The sequence below is a fragment of the Clarias gariepinus genome, unplaced genomic scaffold (assembly GCF_024256425.1).
Source record: "Clarias gariepinus isolate MV-2021 ecotype Netherlands unplaced genomic scaffold, CGAR_prim_01v2 scaffold_31, whole genome shotgun sequence".
NCBI classification, from domain to species: Eukaryota; Metazoa; Chordata; class Actinopteri; order Siluriformes; family Clariidae; genus Clarias; species Clarias gariepinus.
In genome coordinates this window covers 1,315,903-1,329,804 of record NW_026520998.1, presented here as the reverse complement: position 1 = coordinate 1,329,804, position 13,902 = coordinate 1,315,903, and the positions used below count along the sequence as shown (strand labels likewise).

The following is a 13,902-nucleotide window of genomic DNA, read 5'->3' as shown; positions in this document are numbered from 1 at the left end:
TTGATGAGGAAACAGGTGTTTACAGCTGCTACAACACAAGTGATAAAAAGTATCAACTTGTTATTTTGGGGGATAATCCACTGCATTAGACAAAATTATAAATGGATACAATTTAAATACAACAGTTTCAGTTTAACCGTTAGCAAATTCCTGCGATACAAAAGGAATAAAACAGTTCAGGATATGCACGTTATACCTCGCGTTGGGCCGAATCACACGACGCCGCTGTGGATTATCGGGCTATAAGCACGTCCTGTTGTGCTTTACTCCTTATAGAGCGTTTCTCCGCCCATCAAACACACATGGGGGGAAAACAGTAAGAGCCTGGAGGCCATGTGTGTTCCCACACAGATAATAATCTCAAAGCTCGAAGCAAATCATCGCGTCATTAGAACAGCATGGCTAAAGACAGGCCATGGAGGACGGATAATTAGGAACACAAGCAAAAAAAAAAGAAATGCTGTTGTTTTGTTGTTGTTGTTATTATAATTATGTTTATTGTTTATTTTTATTATTATTAACTCTTATATCCATTGTTTGTGTTGCAAATCAACAAAGTTTATTTATTTATTCATTTATTTAAAGTTCGTCATTTTTGGGTCATTTTGAAGTAAAATTTTTTTTTTAAGAAAACGCTTTGTATCCAACTTCAAAGCATTATTCTGAAACACTTAAAAAAAAGAACCCTCTAAAAATAATAACAGCAATGACTATAACCAAAAGTTTACGTCCAGTGTTGTTTGATAGATGCTTTGATAAACAGTCGAGTTACAGATCTTGGTGAAAGATGGATAAAAAAAAAAAAAAAAAAAAAAGACAAATAAGTTCAATTATAAAATGTTTTTCAGGATTCTAGGCTAAGCTAACCTCAATCCAGCTCTTGAGATCTGCATAAATTGAAGGCTTTCAGGGCAGCAGCAGTATTCTTGGTATTATGCATATTAGTTTAAGGCTGTCACAATGAATCAGCGAGGGTGTCCGTCCCCCGTCTGCTCGGCGCTGCTAATTATTGGATCAGGGATAGACGGCTTTCTCGCCAGCGGCCCGCAAAGAAGAAAAGCCGAGGAGAAAAGCGTTCCGATTTAGGTTTAGAGTGAGCCACAGGGTCGCGAATCGATCGACCATAAAACCTTTGTCTGGTGGCTTTCGTCTCATTCGCAGAGCAGATTTGTCACATCTGCGTACGTTTTGCCTCAGACAGGGAGCGGAATAACAGGATACACTGGCACTTCATGTGAAAGAGACACGACGGAGACCCTCTCGCCCCATACCGCCGGGGGTTGGTTTCACTTCTGTGGACTTCTACCCAACTGAAAGAGGATCAGCGTCCTGTTCCGGGCGTTCCACATGGCAGAGAAGTCCAACACGGGCAGGAAGAAACTGCGGGCAGAACCTTTCTCCATTCATGATTACACATGCGGGCCATGTGGGTGGATAGGAGAGATGACATCTGGGGCTGTTCTTTTAAAACCAGCTCTTACACACACACACACACACACACACACACACACACACATACACACATACACACATACACACATACACACATACACACATACACACATACACACATACACACATACACACATACACACAGTGCATGCACATCCGCAGTTATGCTTTCTCTAGATCTGCACTCAAGATTCTAAGTACAAAAGACATGAGCAAGCAGGACCAGGACAACTTTTTGTCTGTAGAAATAAGGATGAAACGTATAATACAGACGTCTGGGTTTGCATTGACCTTATAGGTATACAGTACATACATGTTATTTTAATGTGGCACAGAAGAGAGAGAGTCAGCTCTGGGAGGGCGGGGCTAATTTCTGGGCCAGAAAAATGTAAACAGAAGCCTGAGGGTAAGAAGCTAGCAAATGTATTAGAACTCAGACTGTATCTAGTACATGATCTAGTTATTGCAGGTCTAGAATTACTTTCATTTTCAGCATACGAGTGCCAGAGCTGGGAGGCGTTCAAAAACTTATTTGCGTCAGTGGAAAGCCAAGCAAAGCAAAGTAACTTCTCTCTCTTTTTTTATTTTGCATTTTGTGCAAGATTTAGTGAAGACGTAGCAACATGCGTCCAAAGAATGTTATCAGGGACGGTAGCAAGAAGAAAAGGGAGTTGCTTTCAGTTTTGGTAACATTGATCATATTTTTGGGCGGCTGGAACGGATTATCTGCATTTACATTATTTCCTATGGGAACATGTGTTTCACAATACGACATTTCACCTTAAGAACTCGCCTCAGAGACGGATTAAACTCATGTGCTGAGGGTCCAGCGTAGTATTATCAGTATAAGTAAAATAATAGACAGTGTTGTCTGGAAATAAAAGACATTGTTAACTCTACACGAACAACAATATGTGAACACCGGGCCCTCACTTGTGTATGTGGTTCTTCCCCAAACTTTTGTCCCTAAACAAAAGAAGCAGAACAGTCCAGAACTAAAGACCCCAAACCTGTTCCAGCACGAGAACGCCTGCACTATTAGTACATGACATCAGTCCCCAATAATCCTTTCTGCCCCACAGCCATGCTCCATAATCTGGTGGAAGATCTCCTCAGAAGTGAAGTGTGGTCACTGTGACAGCAGCAAATTATTTCCCATGACTCTGGATGAGATGTTCAACAAGTACACGTGGATGTGATGGTCATCGTACTCATACTTTTCACTATATAGTGTACATATTAAGTGTGGCTGGTAGAATATACAGTACCAGTCAAAAGTTTGGACACCCCTCCTAACTCCATGGTCGTTCCTGATGTTAATTTCTAAAATGATACTGAAGGCATCAAAAACACACAATAACCTCCTCTGAACAGTTGATATTGAGATGTATATCTGCTCCTTCTGCTCTGTAAAGCTTCATAACGGCTCTAATCTGAGCTGCTGGTTGTTAATTGGTGATTTCTGAGGCTGGTGACTCTAAATGAACTTCTCCTCTGCAGCAGAGCTCAGTTTTGGTCTTCATGAGAGACAGTTTCATCATCATGGAGCGCGATGGGTTTTGACACAATACTGTTCTTACAAGAACAACATAAAATAACAGCTGACTGTTATTGTTGTTACTTAATGACCTGATTCCATACAAGTCTTATGTCATCATTTTGAGAAAATCCATAATTGTTCTCGAATGTAGAAAATAAATGCAAGCTTTATGTCCAAACTTGTGACTGATATTGTAAGCGTGGTGACGCTTTAGGATTAGTCTGTGTGAGGATTAATAATTAGTACGTATAGGGACACGGAGGGCCTCTTACCATTGCTCAGATGTACGCCGTTTTCATTCTCTGGGCTGTACCTGCAGAAAATGGAAGTCTTTAACAAAAAGGGGGGATGGTTGCTTAACATCGTACCTTCAGTGTGTGGTCATAAAGAACAATCTGATAAGCACAGAGTGAAGACTAATCAGTTTATCATCTGCATTAAAACACATTCAGTGCATGTCCTTCCCACTAACCGATCATACAAGTGACTTTATATCTGACAGAAACAAATTGACTGCTATAGAAATACACAAAACATGTAAATAGAAATTAAAAAGGTGCTTGCGTTGCTTTGTAGAAGTCAAAAGGACAGGGCAAAGAGAGAGAGAGAGAGAGAGAGAGAGAGAGAGAGAGAGAGAGAGAGTTAAAGCCTGAGGGAGTTGAGTCTTATCAAAGAATGGACAGACTAATCCCAAAGACTGCGAGTCATGTGGAGGAAGTGACAGATGGATGGAGGAATGGAAAGCGTGAGTGACGACAGGATGTCTGCTGCTGCAGCACCGGCACAACCTTTCTAAACCTAAGCTAAGAAATTGAGAACGTTTCCTTTAAAATGCACTGAAGTCTAAAAAACAACTCAAAAAATGTGTGCTTATTGTTAAACGTCTGAGAGCAGAGCATGCAGCGCAGGCGGCACAGTCAGAGCCCCAAGTTGTACAGAACATTCGCAAAAAGAAGGGAGCCAAATGCAGAGGAGTGGAAAATAAAAATAAAAATAAAGCAGAAGGCAAGAGGAAGGTGTTTACCTGAGGCTGATTCCTGGAGCTTCTCCCTCTTTCTTTTCTTCTTCTTTCCCTAGAAAATATCCAGAACAAGGCTTAAAAATACAGCACCAGCCCTCGCGACCGCTCGAGAGGTTTTAAGTTCTCATGCTCTTCACCAAACACTGACTGTACGTCTCCACTTCGACCCCTTAATCTCTCTCTCTCTCTCTCTCTCTTTACTTTACCGGATCTGATCTTTCTCACCTGCGAGAGCGTTACAGTACAAACAAAAATCCTTCTACAAGACATTAGAAACTGACGATCCCAAAGTTACATGCAGGAATGAAATATCTGGCCTGCTCTAAATTTATGAAGAAGATCACTGCTCTCGAGCCAGAAGTCGGGATTGGTTGAGGATTTTCTAGCTCACCCTAAATCCCCTAGCAGGGTGACTATAGGTGTGGATCGCTCTGTGCCGTCGTTCCGCCGTCCGATATCGAGGCGTGCTTTGGTTGCCTGCTGTAAAAGTCTGATAATCCACTTATTCAGAAGCTAATCTGTGTGTTCTAGCTGTGGCTGACAGAGCCATGAAACTCCGAACGTGCATGACGGAGCAGGGACGGGCTCACGGTGCTTAGCGTAGTTAAATACAGCTGCGCGGACGCTGCTAATGTAACCAGCTGAGTGGAGAGTTCATCCCTCTGAAGTGGTTTTTTTTTTGTTTTTATGCCTCGTGTGTTTTGCACTTGCTTGGGGAACTGGTTCGACTTCAAATGTTGAATACAAATATTCTTACATCGTCTATACCACTTCATCCTGTATACAGGGTCACGAGGGGCAGAGCCTATCCCAGGATACTTGAGGCATGCGAGAACATGCAAACTCCATGCACGCAGAAGACTTGGGGCGGAAATCGAACCCGGACCCTGGAGGTGCAGGGCAACCGTGCTAACCGCTACACCACTGTGTCGCCTACTAAATATTCCTTTGCTTCTATTCAGTCTTGGGTCCTTCAGTGTGATACAGAACTTCAGGACCGTATCTACTGTACCATCTGTAGTTCCTATTGCACGCCACACCTGTGAGACCAGCGTATGCGATGTTATGATGTAAACAGTATAATCGACACTAACATTTCGCACCTAACTGATGTTATGTACAGAACATTCATCCCTGCAGAGCCTGTGATGATGCGTGGCACGTGATGGTTGTGTCCCAAAGCAGGATACATAAGATATTACGATGACGTCATTGTTGGAGCAGAAACCAAAAAATTTCACTTGATTTCACAGAAAAAGATGATTATTGTAATTAGAAATGATGAGACCTAAAGAATCAATTTCCAACCAAATAACCGTTGCCTGTTTGATGCCCTATACAAGTCAGACCGGCCCTTCTAACAGATTTCTACAGCGGTTTATTAAATGGTAACACACACACACACACACCCCCTCAGAAGCTCAAACACACGGCACGTTTCCCAGCACGTATGGATACTTACATAATTGTCTCTGGCAGACCAGCCGGGGTATAACTGCATGTGGAGCTGCCGTTCCTTGCGGGCCAATTCATAATACTTCGCTTGCTCTTCCCGAGATAAAGCGTGCCACTGTTGGGTGCAAAGAGAAGATTAGAGAAAGAAAAATCAGAGTCAGTCCATTACTTGCGTGCTTTCAAGTTCCCAGCAAAAAAACGCGTGCTAGTGTTTTGTCACAAAATCCTTCACCAAATGATTTGTATTTTTGGGGGGATGCTGTCGATGGCAAGGGGGGCTGGGGGGATTGGGGGGGGACACGATGAAGAGATTAACTTGCACAGCGAGGGGAGAAGGAGCCGGGAAGAAAAAAAACTTTGATTTCATATCAAAACACTGGTTCCAATTTAGCAGCGCTTTACTTCAAACTATGTCAGCGGGCAATTACCCCACGCAACCGCAGAATGGTGCTTTGCTGTGGCTGGCTGCCTCGAACCGCTCAGGCTTTGGTTAAGGCATTAAACATGCTGAGTGGTTCCTCTGTTTTCAAAAAAACAGGAACACGTCCTGGCAAACTTTAGCACTGCTCGGCCTGACCGTGCCAACCCTCGCAAAAAAAAAAAAAAAAAAAAAAAAAAAAAGCGCTCTAAATTTTAACGTGACAGCTCTTCTAGCCAAATAACTATTAAATGACACGAGATGACATGAGTTTTGGTGATGAAGGCCGCATGGTCTAGTTTGGGTACGTACCCTTCTGCCCAGGATCTGGTTGATGGCGGCGCTCTCCTTCAGCGTGCATTCGGCTACGACGTTGGCGCGCATCTCTTTCATGTAAAGCATGAAGGCGTTGAGCGGCTTCTTGATGTGAGGCCGTTTGGGCTCCTGCTCCTTTCGCTGGTCGTGATGAGGCTTCCTGAAAAAAAAGAAATAATCGCCAAAAGGAAGCACTTAAAAGAAAGTTTGGGATTGATAAAAAAATAATAACAATAAAAGCGCGGGGTGTCTTGAGGGCGACAGAGGCGTCACAGGGGCTGCCGCCACGAAGACGGCAGCGAGTGTGAGAATAGCATGCGATCTCTTTGGTCATCCAAAGCAGAGCTGCACGACTCACTAACAGAACGCCTTTAATCACGTCCAGTTGGGTGCTTTCATGCATAGAGATTACTTCACCAGTAATGGCAACCAAACCCTGCGCCTCGATCCTCTTGCCAACGGGAGAAGAAGGGAAAAGAAAAAAAAGAAAAAATCGTCGTCTCTCTCAAAAGCCTTTTAACTGCTCACGTCTATCTCGGACCTGGATCTGCTACCTGGGGCCAAATGGAGCACGGAGTCTTATCTGTTCACTATTGCTTATCCACAGCCAATTGAGGTTAATTAGAGGCTGTGATTCTACAAGCAAGTCCTGATCTGCTGCTAATGAGAGCCGTGGAGCCCTCTCTAGGACAGAAACATTTAAAATGGGTCAAAAAAAAAAATATATATATATATATATAATATATATGTGTGTGTGTACGAGGCCATGTCATGTAGAATCACAGCTTAAATCTGTGAGCTCAGCACAGAACCAAACTAGCGTGAGAGAACATAAAACAGGATACAACATGCTATCTCTATTTAATTTGTTTTGTTCATCATCGTACATCATGCACGTCTTTTTCGAGTTCGACACACGGATGCCTTTCCGCGATACGCAGGTTTGCTTACAGACTCGGAGCAAAAACAGCTGCATTTTAATTTTACTGCACGCTTAAAGTTTTAGTGATGTGCATAAAAATCCAGAAATAATGTAAAATGTTTAAAATTCTGGTGAATTAATATTTTACAGCTTTGAAGATGCATATAAGATGTAAATGTAATGCAAAAAAATTAAAACACAGTAAAATGCTTCCTATTAGACTCTTATTAGAGCTTTAATTAAATTACAGTCATTTTAACTACATGTATCAGTAAAGCGTACTGTGGTACTTAATGCATATTTATATAGACATGAATTATACTCTCACAATACTCAAAAAAAGTTCACTAAACTATACTATTCATTGGCACTTTTGTCCTAAATGCATGATTAAATACATTATCTGAGGGGTATTTCAGCTGGAGCAGTTCGGAGGAACACCGACTTCCATGTTACAGTTTTAAGGAAATGTTAAAATACTAAATCTTTAAATCAATTTTAAAAGGTACTTTATATTTTACAGTGAAATAAATATGCATGTATTTATTAAAACGTACACATCAAAATGACACACGCATGCGACTTCAGGGTGGACAGTAAATGAAGTACACTAATGTATATACTTTATTATGCTTCTATAAATAATTATAAAATAAAATACTGAAAACCAAAAAAAGTCAGTAGGTTTCATAGACAACACGTCTCTCTCTCTCTCTCTCTCTCTCTCTCTCCATCAAAGTGAAAAGGAACAAAGAAGATCGCTAATGTTTAGGCAAAAGTGACTCTAGAGAACAATAGGGATCAAGATTAAATAAATCTGGTCTAGTCCTGTTTTTCAGTAACGGACCAACGCTGGTTGAATTTAACTTTGCGCTCTCAAATCCATCAGCTTGATTTATTGGTTTATTATCTGTAGTTCAATCTATAAGTATCGTCCAACTCCGTTTCTGGTTCTAGTTTATTTTCCACTCAAATGGCTCAGTCATAGAGACTACAGAAAGAGCGACTACATCGATTCAGCGCCAGCGACATCAAAGCGAATGATGTGTTTACACGACTGTTTGGTCCAACATGGAAGAAATGCTTAGATCATCATTTTCCCCCCCTCGTTGTCCGTTTCTCCTAATTGTTCCATGTCTTAATTGTCCAACATATAAAACCAAACGGCTCCTTCATTAATTCTGCACATTGATGCAATGCTTGAGCGTCTCTTCTATGATAAAAACATCCAGAGAGAGTATTTTCTTGAATAATATCAAAAGGTTTTTCTAATCCTGGTTGTTAAAAAGGAATTCAAGGATCTGATTTAGGAATTAAAGACCAGGACTTTAGAAACAGACGAGGATGATGACGATGAGGAGGGACAACTCACATGTGCATCAGGTCCGTCTCGTGTGGAGGCTCATGTTTGACTTGTGGGTTGACGATGGCAGGGTGGGGGATTCCCGTGGCGTGAGGTCCGGGAGGTCCTGGAACCATGTGATGTGGGAACCTAAAACATGAACCGAAACAGGAGAGAGTGAACGTGTGTGAAAGATAAAAGGGAGAATAAAAAAAAAAAAAAAAAACATGGCACGGCAAAGGTGAAATCAATCAGCACAAATTGAGTCTTTAATTCGATATAAATGTATTCATTTATTAATTTATTTTTAAACGTCGCCCCTCCTCGTGTATACGGCGCCTCGCGCTACAAAAGTGAGGGATGAAAACAAATTAAATTGAATTAAGTGCACTGAACAAAACCAAGATGATGTTTTGACACCAATTTTCAATAAACAATGCAAAAACACACTTTCAACACGACTTTATACAACACGTGCAACTAATCATCCAGCACCATCACTGCCCGTCGATGCCGATATTAAACAAATAACATCCAGAAGGAAACTTCACCGCGTACTTCACGCCTCTAAGGCCTTTAAAACTTTTACTCTTCAATTCCTTTTGTGCCAAGTGTGTCATTCTTGGACTGATATCTTCTGCTCTCTGTGCCAGTACTCTGTCTATTGATCACACACACACTTAAACTTTAAGCAGGAACGACGGTAAAATGACGTTCTGTCCGTTCGGTTCCCAGTTCTCCACATCATCTCCGGTTTCTTTCCCATTTGATCTGCAGTGGGCATGGTTGACCTCAGTGCCCGCCTGTGGTCTGATCCAGTTTCAGTGTGTTTATACGCGGAGCGCTCAGCCCTCGCTCGTTTCTCCTCCTTCCTCGTACGGTTCTCACGCTCAGCTCACAGGAGCCAGGGCGAGCCGAGGAGCAGCTGCACGTGGCCTGGACGAGTGCGAGGCCAGGACTGAGTCAGGACAAAGCTCAAGATGGGAACGGCAGTGGAGACACACACACACACACACACAAACCATCTTGAGTTAACTTACCAGCCCAGTGGTGGGGTCATCTGTCCAACTGAGTAGAAGTTAGTGATGTCTGGACCGGGGTGATGCCTCTGCATTCCTGTACACAGAGAGATGATTCACTTTAGCCGCTATCGTCTCTCCTCTCATGTCCCACACAGTCACAGGGAACCGTTTGGCCCGAATTACTAACAAATTGAAATTCTTGTTGGTTTCTTGCTGCTTGACTCACATGCACAGAACCCACGACACCCGTACGGTCAAGGACTGCTGGGTTTCTCTCAAACCCACTCTAATTGATCATGGACAATATGAAAAAGCAAACCATCATTTATAACCTCTTAACTCACCTGTTAAGAAATTAAGAAATACAAGCGACCGAACTGGAAGTCACGTGTACGTCCGGGAGATGTTCGAAACTTGTAAGAGTCAGTGGAAAGCCAAGCGAAGTGAGTTTACATATTTTTGCATTTCGTGTAAGATGTAATGAAGACGCATCACCGCGGGTCCAGAGAATGTAATTAAGGAAAAGAAGCCGACAGTGCTGAAAGAATTCATAAATTAAGCTTAAGTGAGGTTTAATGTCTATTTATATTATAGTTTACTTCATTTACATGTATTTTTTGAATATTTTTTTTTTTTATATGCAGAAATGTGGTCATATTGATCATATTTTCGGGTGGCTGGAACGGATTATCTGTATTTACATTATTTCCTATGGGAACATGTGTTTCACAATACAACATCTCAACTTAAGAACAGATTAAATTAAATACGTATGTCGAGATAACACTGGACAGTAAACACTGGCAGACAGGCAGGTGTGCCACCCAAGACACGCCCCTTTCTTTATGTTAAATGGTGCATAATAAAGCAGGTTATTAAACAAAGAATCTTAATTAAATAGTGTAATTTTTAAGTCCATTCAGTGGAATAATGATAGAGTGTTGTAAAGTGAAATTAAATGCAATACTTCTTCCGGATCTGATCCACAACACACACACAGAAATGTTACACACACACACACACACACACACACAAACACAAAAACCCCCAGGTAAACAGAGTGTGCATTTAGCCCAGAAGGAAAGAATCTGACTTTAAGTGTCCAAGCAAAAACACAAAACATACCCACACACACAACCATGCCCACTCCCACACACACACACACACACACACACACACACACACACACACACACACACACACAGGACTTCAAATCGATACCAAACTCAAACCGTGAACAGCTCTGGGTTCAACCAACACCAGGAAACAGAGCTAAAGCACCAACAAAGCTTTTACACCAGTGTGTGTTGGACTACGGGAACAAAACCCTGATCGTCATCGTTCCCACTGCTGCACAGACACACTGTTACTATGAATCCATGCTGAAGTTCCTTCTGATCTTTACAGGAAAGTTTCAGATTGATGAATGAATGACTCGATTAAACTATATGGATCTGTACCACAGAGTATAAGTGAATTCGCCAAGTGATATTAAACGTATAAATTAGTGATGTTTTTTTCTTTTAAAGTAAATTTTTGGTCCAAATTATGTTTGCATTTAAGGCGGGAAAACGCTGCAGTTCCTCCATCATCCTACAGGGGCACTCTAAACTACTCGCCAATTATGTGCCAAATTTATTTAGGACTGTAACAAAATCTAAAATAAAAAAAAATTAAAAGTAATATTAAATCATGATACTAACAGAGTCGCACCTGAGTATTGTGACGTAAACTCGTCTACCGTCTGTAATGTGTGTCCAGTGCAGGGACATTTCCGTTTTTCTCTGTAATAACTGTGCGTCTCTTTTGTCTCCGTTAGAGAAGCTCAATGAATGGCTCACTGATCCCAAGAATCGTGTGTGTGTGTGTGTGTGTGTGTGTGTGTGTGTGTGTGTTGTCGTGTTTTCATATGGTGTGGGACTCCATGGAGGATATTTATAGCTTACTCGACTTCCACGATATCACCACATCCTCTCCATCTTTCCTTCTATCTTTTCCTCCCTCGTATTAAGTTTCTGCAGAGACAAACGACTGCCGGAAGGAGCACATATGGAGTTGAGCTCGTGTGCAGTCGTCTGCCAGACCCCCTGCCACCCCGTCGGACCCGCTTCCTCCAGCTGCTCTGAACCGCTGAGCCCAAGGAGGACCTGGTGCAACTGTACTAACTGTTGATATGTCTTAAGCAAACATGCTATTTTTGTGTGTGTGTGTGCGCGCGCGTACCTTTGGCGTCCTGAGGGTGGTGACCGGAGTGAGGGCCGGGGGCAAAGTGCTCATCGCTGTAGGTGATCAGAGGTGTGAGGGGGTGAACTGCGTGGGACGGCTGAACCACTGGAACCTTATTCGACTGCAGGACACACACACACACACACACACACACACACACACAGACACACACAAGGAGGGGCGAGGTTAGAATTCGACACTTTACAAAACAACATCACAAAAGTAAAATCATTCTTTTCTTACTTTTTTCTCACTAAACAACAGTATTGGTGCTCATTTATTTTTTTATGTTATATATATTATACAGAACATGTGTGTAGCCAGAGAAGCTCCTTCTGAAGTTTATACATCATGGAAGTGTATCTCGCTTCCCTAAAAATTTCAAGTTGCTAACTTGAAAAAAGGGGGGGAAAAATATGTAGTGTCCGTAACCATGTTAACTTCATTTTGCAATATCTCAATTTTGCATTTTAAAATTACTTATTAAAAATACTTTAAGGTTTATGTCTTTTCATGTGAAATCTAAATCGGCCGAGTTTCATCTGAAAAGTAAAAAAAGTAGTTACGGACACTACACCATAAAGGAGCAAAAAAAAAACTGAAATGTGTATGTATGTTTACAAAAAAACTAAAAAAAAAAAAACCTAACAAAAAAAAACAAAGCATCGTAGGGAGATAAGAAGTATTAAGTATTATAAAAAAATTATGTTCTGGTCAAGTATGATTTTGTGGCTTTTCCATTTCCTTCATATCTTTTGTAAGAAATAAATGTCACAATATTATAACAAACATAGCATTAGTAAAAAAAAAAAAAGCTAATTTAAGAAGGTGAAACCACTTTACATTACTTCAATCAATAATTAAAATAAATTAATTATTTTTGTGCATTTTTCCAGTTTAAAGGAAATTCCATTCCTGTTTGTTGTGACCTCATTCTTTAGCTCACATCTGCACCACGCCCTGGTTAAAACTGATGACCTCACACGCCACACTTTATCACCAACATTCTCTCAAATTGCACCAAATATTCCACTGAAATACACGGGAGAGGGAGGAGAAGGAGAGGGAGGAGGGAAGCGCCACAGGGCAGAGGCAGAGGCAGGGCAGAGGCAGAGCGGAGGCAGGGCAGAGGTCTCGGGGCTGGAGATCAAAGGGAATCATTAGCCGGTGAATAAGGGAGTTCATTACAGAGCTCCGGCCGTCTGCGGTGGAACTAAGCAGGGTTAATCACGTCAGCAGCGGCCTCAACAAAACACACACACACACACACACACACACACACACAATTGTGGGCTGACTCACAAAGCCAAAGTCTTGACACTAAACAGCGCACTTTCATACACACCCACACACACAGCAGCCGCAACATCATCAGGATGTATACGTTACCGTAATGATTATCCGTTTCATGAAACCCAAATGAACCACTTATTTAAAAAAAATAATAATAATAAAAAATCATTGTCAGCTTTGGAAGAAGGACACGCAAAAAAATAAAAACAAGTTCCCAGCATTTACACAGTTGGTGAGGCTTTTTTATTTTCTTTCCAAGACCTCCTGAGCCTGATGTTCCCATCCAACAGGCGAGTCCAAACCGGGCATGTGGTCCTGGAGGTAGGGCTGGGTTCAAATGAGTAGTTTGTTCTAATTTGTGAGCAGAGCTTGACATTCTCGACCCGCTAATTGGCAGGAGCGGCCAAGGGGGCGGTGGAAGGTACCATTATTGCTTCATAAAACAGTCTGGTTTCAAGCTGTAGGGTGTGGGAGTGTGTGTGTGTGTGTGTGTGTGTGTGTGGGAGTCTCTCGTGACTGGCACCACACTGCCCCAAGGACCAGCATGTTCTCGTCCCAGAATGGCAAAATAAAGAAACAAAGCTAAAAGGACACCAATGAACAGTTTAATATCGGACCTCGCTAGGTTTAGTTTAGTTGCTGTTAGCCGCATTCCTGCTCCCTTTAATCAGAATTCCCTAATAAGACACGATTTGTCCTAAGAACCAGAGTCTGTGGCCCTATGGGTCACGGTAAACCGGTTTATGACTGAGGTTAAAGGTCAGGACTAATCCAGGTGAACTCAGGGAGGAGCTTTAACCGGCCGATCCCAGTACAGGAAGCACAATCACGACCCGACCTCTACTAATACCGCGCGACCCGAGACCTGCGATCTGAGGCAGGTCAGAACTCCAGGC

The 13,902-nt window shown here is 42.0% G+C and overlaps 1 protein-coding gene across 3 annotated transcripts in view; it reads right to left on the bottom strand.

Annotated features, from left to right (window-relative positions):
* Nucleotides 1–13,902, bottom strand: part of lef1 (lymphoid enhancer-binding factor 1) — a 42,180-nt gene that overhangs the window by 5,819 nt on the left and 22,459 nt on the right. Inside the window, exons 4-10 of one of the 3 annotated variants that reach the window (XM_053490730.1) lie at nucleotides 11,711–11,834; nucleotides 9,506–9,581; nucleotides 8,496–8,615; nucleotides 6,199–6,361; nucleotides 5,476–5,583; nucleotides 4,017–4,065; nucleotides 3,265–3,322 (exon numbers count right to left, since the gene is read on the bottom strand). In XM_053490730.1, coding sequence (XP_053346705.1) covers nucleotides 3,288–3,322; nucleotides 4,017–4,065; nucleotides 5,476–5,583; nucleotides 6,199–6,361; nucleotides 8,496–8,615; nucleotides 9,506–9,581; nucleotides 11,711–11,834 — 675 coding nt within the window. In that variant the 3' untranslated portion in view covers nucleotides 3,265–3,287. The remainder of the gene's footprint in view (nucleotides 1–3,264; nucleotides 3,323–4,016; nucleotides 4,066–5,475; nucleotides 5,584–6,198; nucleotides 6,362–8,495; nucleotides 8,616–9,505; nucleotides 9,582–11,710; nucleotides 11,835–13,902) is intronic. The other 2 variants (XM_053490729.1, XM_053490731.1) reach the window with 2 other exon arrangements.